General features: G+C 34.8%; 1 protein-coding gene across 2 annotated transcripts in view; it reads left to right on the top strand.

Annotated features, from left to right (window-relative positions):
* Positions 1-171: 171 nt before the first annotated feature.
* Positions 172-8206, top strand: part of LOC108140348 (guanine nucleotide-binding protein subunit alpha homolog) — a 40579-nt gene continuing 32544 nt past the window's right edge. Inside the window, exon 1 of one of the 2 annotated variants that reach the window (XM_041708914.1) lies at positions 172-990. In XM_041708914.1, the coding sequence (XP_041564848.1) occupies positions 616-990 (375 nt within the window). In that variant the 5' untranslated portion in view covers positions 172-615. The remainder of the gene's footprint in view (positions 991-8206) is intronic. The other variant, XM_041708913.1, reaches the window with a different exon arrangement.

Raw genomic sequence — 8206 nt, 5'->3', positions numbered from 1 at the left:
CTATGTTAATTTCGATAACGATAGAAAACTCGCGTAAGTACATCTAGTCCATGACTGTGGATGCTTGCAATGAGAACACTAATTTCATTCTTTCAAATATTAAGGGTATTAAAGGGAATGCCTTTAAAGACAGACAATTGCAACCGCCATATACCGGCTAAGATAACATCGAAAGTCTGCCATTAGTTTTAAATCAACCCAGTCGTTTGTGTAGGCATTTATTTACAAACGTATTTGTCACCTAAAAATGTGATTTAAATGATTGTATTTTTACATTGTTCACGTTTACTTATCTTCGCACTAGCGGTAGTTAATATAAAATATTAATGGCTAAGTAGAGCACTTTCGCGATTATAAGATGTTGCCATGCAGAAAGAAGACGCAATAAGTGATAAAAACCCTCCGGCTCTTGAAGATAGCGACGTTGGCATCAAAACAATAAAACCCTCACGACTTGTCGAAATTCATTTTAGCGATTGCACCGTGATTCGAATATATCAATTACGGCCAAACACACTGAAACAAATAACAACAAAGTGCATCAGTTAAGAGAGAATATCACGCGTCGGTGTGTGTGTATAGAAAGAGCGATCTTCACGCGTTGGCTAGCCAGCGATGTCCGGAACCACATTAACGCACGGAAGAATCAGCATCACAAACATCAACACCATAAACGGCGTCGAGAACAGCGAGTCCCTAAGTGGCACCCTTATTCATCTTATGGAAGAACATCATACGCGGGTGGGATCGGTAGCTGGAACAGAAGTAGCAATTAAGGCTACAGACGGGCTAATATCGGATGGAGCGGAGCGATTACGTCGCCAGGGCAGTCGTCTTCAGACCTCGCGGCTTGCTTGCTTTCAGTGCTGCGGAAACTTTCTCACCTATCTGATCAGGCTGCGTAGCACGCCTGAGGAATTGGAACAACGCTATAAGTCCAAGGAGATTGATAAATGTCTGGAGAAGGATAGGCACACATTTCGACGGCAGGTAAGCCAATGGAGCGACATCAACCTATTACAGTGACCCTGTTACAGTTGAAACTACGAAATGTAGCCTTATCCTGGCATCATCGATCGTTTTACTTGCCAATTACACAGGTCCACAGACAAAAAAATTCCGCGAACCATTTGTAATTTTCCTTCATAATTGAGTACTCCTGAGTAATAGTTCCATCAGCTAAGGGTTTCGCGGAGGTGTTTGCCGACAAATTCAATTATCTATCCCACATAAGTAAAGTTACCTTATTTTTTTTTTTGACAAACTTTCTTAATACACCACCGCATTAGAAAAGTTTCCGGCTTGAACCATTATTAAGGCCTTTGGAATATGACGTCAAAGTTAAAATCTCTGCTTTTTCACAATTTCTCCAATCTTAAAAAGCCTCCTAAAATATATCTTCAGTGATTCCATTGATTAATTTTCCATGTCTTTGGAATATGACGTCAAAGTTGAAATACCTGATGTATCGACCGAAATCGAACTTTAAAATTTTTTTTTAATTTTTTGTAAGTTTTTTAAAAACCTCAAGTTTTAAAAATATGAAAACTTCAAACATGTTTTGAAAATCTTAAAGTTGACTCTTTTCATATTTTTTCGAGCGACAATTGATTGCCCACGTTTCCCCACATTTTACAGTTTTGAAAAAATAAAAATACAGACAGGCCTGTTCCGGTTTTCACTCGGAAGTGAATTTGATAATATTTTCGAATTTCCTTTTACAAAGGAAATTTTCCCTTTTTTTAGTCCTTTTTGTTCCCAAGTATAATCTGCTGACTGGCAGGTGTCTCCTATACACAAAGGCGTTTGACTTGACAAAGTTTCGCTGCCTCAGGGCTAATTAAATTTTTGCCCGCTGGTGTCCCTCAGCTAATGGAATTAATGGTATATTAGTTTAGGGCTTAAAATCGGAGGAACTGGCATTGGCGGCCACAAATACAAATTTTAAAATTTTTGTATGCCGTATTAAGCCAGTGCTAGAAAATGCTGGTTTCAATGCTGTGAACTTTTCACAAGTAGTTTTAAAAACCAGAGTTGCCAAAGGCGATGATAAAGGTCCCAACGAGATACGTTTTGCACAAATAAAACATTTAATTAAGCGTTAATAAGAAAAAGAATTTTAAATTTTACTTTGATTAAATGCCTATATTACCATAGATCCCAAGAAAATACTTGTTTTTTTTTCCTACTAGATACTACAACAGGGGCGGCGGAATTGCTAAAATGCCGAAGTCTAGAATCGAATCGATTCTGAGACACAATCACAAAATAATTAGTAAAAGGTCAAATATGTTTTTATAAACCAAATTTGTAAAGCAGTAATGTTCTTAAACCATTAAAGAATAAGGAAAAATATCATCTTCACTTTAACTTATTGCAAAGTGTTTAAATCAATTAATTTCTTTTAAAAGGTGAGCAAACGATTTTGTTTTAGATTCTTTAATTTAAAGAGATGGAAAAACATTAGAATTTTTTATTTTTTCGAAATAACTATTTTTAACGTCGGCAAATGAACAAAATGGGCCAAAATTCAAATTTCAAAAATTCGATTTAAGTCAACCCAGCTTTGAGAATCATCTTTTAAAGTTGAAGTTTTCAGAGCAGTGTTTCTCAAATCAAAAAAAAAGGGGAATTTTAAGAATTTAGTGCAGACGACAAAACTTTCTCGATCTATTTTCTTGCTTATTTTGTAAGAGCCGGGAAGAATATGGAGCAGATATACGTATACAATATTACTTAGACTAAGTGATCTCGCAAAAATTCGGTCACACTAAAATGGTCACTTAGCAACTTTGGCCTGTCTTCAAATGTGTCCAAAAGTTTAGTTGTTTAGTTTAGTTGTTTTTTTTTTGTGTGTCACACTAAGTGAGTGCACTTGAATTAACAAACAAGTAATTTGTTGAAATTAGAGTTCGAGCTTACTCACTTTTAAATGACAAACAAGTAAGTGCTTAAAAATGATTATATCAACTTAAGAAACAAACGAGTTATAGAGTGAAAGTGATAAAAAAATTGAATAGAGTTCATGTGCATAAAGTTAACAGAACAACTTTTGAAATTTAAACTTTTTTCTTATCGACAATTTGCCGTTATTTATCCGTAAATTATTCGTGAAAGAAAAAAATTTGCCGCTTCGAGTCATTTGAGTCGAATTTATTACGTTATGCATTGGCTTAAGAATGCTACCCTAAAATTTCTTCTAGATATAAGGTATATTTTAAAACTAGTAAGGAAAGGTAAATATATTCTTATCTACCAGTCGCAGGTGCATCCATTGATTTAACTGCTACAAGTCGACAGATTAAGTTTCCATTTCAAATGTAATGCACTTTGACCGAGACAGATGCTTATCCGGTAGGGCGAGTCATTGATAATTCAGCAATAATTTCTTGGCTTTTTAAATTGTAAATCTGGGAAATAATACGCGATAGCGTTGTTAGATTGGATATAATTTAGTTGGTATAAAAATTCGGAAAGTAATTTCTCAAGCCCAGTATTTTGAACTGTGTTAAGAGAACGAAAATATTTGATAGACTACTCCGTTGCCATCTAAAGTATTATTCTCTTTGGTTCCTAATTAACTGTTGCTTCCCTTTCGTTTGAAATGATAGACGTTTTGTAGTTGCAACATGGTACTTATGTCGGCCTAGATTATAAGTGCAGTTCTAGACTTGAACAACGCCAAGCAAACTCGAAAAGCAACTACATTCTTGATGTACCACCTTTGTCATCATGTACCAATCCAAAAGTGACTCAAACTGTGATGCGTCGACGGTTGTTCATTATTTTGTAATCTCCCTTTCTTCATTTTTTTTTCAACGTTTAATAATTAATATTTGGCTGTTACACTTTAAAACACATGCAAAAATCAAATTTTCAAGGGAAAAAACCGATCGAATAAATCAATTAAAAATTGTTAGTCGAAGGAAACGAGCAGAACAAGCTAGATTTGTTAATTGTAAGATATTTGACATTTTAAAAATTATTTTGTGATGGCACCTCAGAATCGCTTCTATTCTAATCTACTGGATTTTTTCAAATCCGTTCTGGTTTCCGAACGAATTTGATAGAATCAAAGCGAGGTTGTCTTGGTACGAAAAAAAATTTATTATTTTCTTGAGACTTATTTTTAGAAAGCGCTTTTCGGTTTGTATTTATATTGTTAGAAGTGTAAATTATCAAGGTTAAGCTTTAAAGTGTTTTTGTTTTGATGGGTAATCAATTTAATGTACTTATTGTGCATTATTATATTTCATCATCTTTGGCAACTTTGGTCCCGAACACTACTTGTCAAAAGTTCCCACACTGGTGCCAAGCAGCTGATTCACGCACAAAATTTAAAATACAAGAGCTGCCGCAAGCTGGGTAACATGGGCAATCCAGGTATGCCCTAGGTCGGGTCCAATTCAATCCGGTAAAATTGCAAAAATCTGTTGTCTTCTAAACTCGTTATTCGCCAAAAATAGCAATTGTTAAAATCAAACCAACAATCTTTAAAATTTTTCGGGCAACACAGCTGATCTCCACACGAGTTGTTCAACACTTTTGCCGGTCAGTAGAATTTGTTATTTTTGGCTACCAATGATGATCAGAGATTTGCCTGGAAAACTTAGGCAAATCATAGGCTTTTGTTAAGAGCAGTACCGGCAGTCAGTTGTTTTTTCCCCCCAAATAGTAATTTTCCTAGGAAATTTGCTAACAAGCAAGGGAACTTTGATAATATTAAAGGGAAATCCGAACTCACTTCCGAATGAAAAATGGAACAGGCCTGATAGAGTTGTCAAACTAAGTATTCTGTCGGATTGCATACCCAACACTAGAAACTGAGAATCTGCAGCACTCCTCCCCCACTAACAGTTCGTTCGTCCTATCTATACTAGCGATTATCGCCGGAGCAGCTGCCAAGCGGCAGAGCGGCTGTAGAGGACTTAAAACCACTAAAATATGTGCATAAAGTTAGCAGTACAACTTTCAAAATCTAAACTTTTTTTTTTACCATAATTTGCCGTTAATTATCCGTAAATTATTCGTGAAAGAAAAAAATTTGCCGCTCAATTTTTTTAAAAGTTATCCAATGTTCTGCTAACGTGATATCAAGTTAGCAGTACACAAAATTAAACTTTAACTTTTCGAAAAATTTCTTTTGCAGGACTTTGCCGTTAATTATCCGTAAATTATTCGTGAAAGAATAAAATTTGCCGCTCGTGTTTTACTATTTTTTTTTAAAACAAACCCTGTGTTCTGCTAACTTGATATCAAGTTAACAGTACACAAAACTAAACTTTAACTTTTCGAAAAATTTCTTTTGCAGGAATTTGCCGTTAATTATCCGTAAATTATTAGTGAAAGAATAAAATTTGCCGCTCGTGTTTTACTATTTTTTTTTTAAAACAAACCCTGTGTTCTGCTAACTTGATATCAAGTTAACAGTACACAAAACTAAACTTTAACTTTTCGAAAAATTTCTTTTGCAGGAATTTGCCGTTAATTATCCGTAAATTATTCGTGAAAGAATAAAATTTGCCGCTCGTTTTTTAATATTTTTTAAAGCAATAACAAACAAAATTTAACACATGCATACAAATACATATAAAACACGCGGCCGCCGACATGGCTCTGCCAACGTCGTCGCCCAAGGCGCAGAATTCTAAACACTGTTTAGAGTGGGGGAACGCAGTTTTTTTTACATATATGGACATTAGTAAACTAACTATTTAATTAATCAATTAATTAAAAACCATCAATATTAAAATATGCTCCCATCCACTGTAGACAATGTTTTTCTAAGCTGCAGATTTCGCGGGAGTTTTGCGTTTTGACGTCGACGTGAGCAGAGCTCTGTCGGCGTCGACGTTTTAAATCAGCGCGGCGGCAGAACACGACACAATGGTCGCCACACACTCAATAACATGCTGCGGGTTAACAATGTACGTGTCGACCTCTGCCGCTGCGCTGCATCTGCTCAGTCGGAAAGATAATACACACACATATTGACAAGTTTCGCCGTGCAAATTACTAGCACAAAGACGTGCGAACAGGTCAATGAGTGTGTGTTTGACCGCTCATTTAAAACGTCGACGCCGACAGAGCTCTGCTCACGTCGAAATCTGCAGCTTAGAAAAACATTGTCTACAGTGGATGGGAGCATATTTTAATATTGATGGTTTTTAATTAATTGATTAATTAAATAGTTAGTTTACTAATGTCCATATATGTAAAAAAAACTGCGTTCCCCCACTCTAAACAGTGTTTAGAATTCTGCGCCTTGGGCGACGACGTTGGCAGAGCCATGTCGGCGGCCGCGTTTTTTATATGTATTTGTATGCATGTGTTAAATTTTGTTTGTTATTGCTTTAAAAAATATTAAAACACGAGCGGCAAATTTTATTCTTTCACGAATAATTTACGGATAATTAACGGCAAATTCCTGCAAAAGAAATTTTTCGAAAAGTTAAAGTTTAGTTTTGTGTACTGTTAACTTGATATCAAGTTAGCAGAACACAGGGTTTGTTTTAAAAAAAAAAATAGTAAAACACGAGCGGCAAATTTTATTCTTTCACGAATAATTTACGGATAATTAACGGCAAATTCCTGCAAAAGAAATTTTTCGAAAAGTTAAAGTTTAATTTTGTGTACTGCTAACTTGATATCACGTTAGCAGAACATTGGATAACTTTTAAAAAAATTGAGCGGCAAATTTTTTTCTTTCACGAATAATTTACGGATAATTAACGGCAAATTATGGTAAAAAAAAAAGTTTAGATTTTGAAAGTTGTACTGCTAACTTTATGCACATCACTAAAATTGCTAAAATAATGGCTCGATTTTGAATAAATAAATAAAAGTTCTTTTTTTTTAAATAAATATAATAATGTCACAAAATTTGTTTTCTAAAGTTTTTAGAGTTGAAGGTGCGATCGTCCCTTTGTTATAACATTGTCAAGAGGAGTTTTTTTTGATCCTTTGTTAATGTAACTTTTATAGATGTTTGTATATGACTGTATTTCTACTTTAATGTGACGTCCTTTGGTTTCGCAAATATTTTGCCGTTTTCGGATATGTGCTTCGCTGTTATCGTTATGTGTTCATCGAGTTCCACGTATTTTCTATCAGTTCTTTGAAAAAGTCTAATTTTCATGAAGAAACTCACGTCTAATAAGTAAATAAAATGCTTTTCTTACGATTTTCGGTATGAGTGCTTTCATTCACTCCCATTTTTTTTCGATTATAGTTTGACTTAATTCCCTAGGACTTGAAAATTTAAACACTCTGATTGCTTTATTTATAATTAAAGTAAACATTTCTATTAAATGTATAAGTGCTTACTAATAAGCTGATTTGTGCAGGGTTTTGTACATATATTACATAAAAAAAGTTTGCATTTTGTATCATTTGAATATAAGATAATATTACAATTTAATATTTGTATTATTTTCGAGAGACAAGGAACTTCATGTGGTCATTATACCCTTGCAGAAGGTGTTATAATTTAGGTCTTAAGGATGCAACGTGAAGTAAAGGAAATATCCCCGACTCTATAAAGTATATACACTGGCTGTCCCAAAGTAAACAGTGTATTTCTAACAGGGAAACTCCTTGAGGTGAAAGATTCGTTGGAATGGTAAATCGTTGGAATGGTTCACTGGAAGCGAAGTTATTGCGGCAAAAGTGATTGTATGTTTTCGTCGTCGGTACAAAAGAACTAATATTAGGTTTTGTTTTAAACTTGGAAATCATTACTAGTAACAATGTTGTACAAGACGTTTTTATCCTTTCCTACAATGTTGAATTCTAAATAATTTTTGGTCGTCAGCCAGTCAGTTTGTGCGGCTCAAAGTGAGCACACACTTTTCGATGTAGCAAATGGACGTTCTAATGCGGTGGATCGAGTAAAACGACATTCTCATTTTCATTAAACGCAACAATGATTTTTTTTGAATTTTCGGAAATTCAAGCACTTCTTCAGTGCCCTATGGCGTAATCACGAATTTCTCCAGACTGATACGTGGATCGTCATTACTGTGTGAATATTAACCAATTTTAAAACGCGTATACTACACATTAATTCTTCCACGGGATAGACAATCATCTCTATAAACTTGTTGCGCCAATTGATGCGTTTCCATTTGGCTCTTTTCCATTTCTTCAACAACGACGGCAAACTTTTGGCGCAACAACTCCTCTTTCAGTGAAACGTTTTACCATT

The sequence above is a fragment of the Drosophila elegans genome, unplaced genomic scaffold (genome assembly GCF_018152505.1).
Source record: "Drosophila elegans isolate 14027-0461.03 unplaced genomic scaffold, ASM1815250v1 contig_433, whole genome shotgun sequence".
In the NCBI taxonomy this organism is placed as follows: domain Eukaryota; kingdom Metazoa; phylum Arthropoda; class Insecta; order Diptera; family Drosophilidae; genus Drosophila; species Drosophila elegans.
The sequence above is the reverse complement of the archived record's forward strand: the minus strand, read 5'-3'. Positions and strand labels throughout refer to the sequence as shown.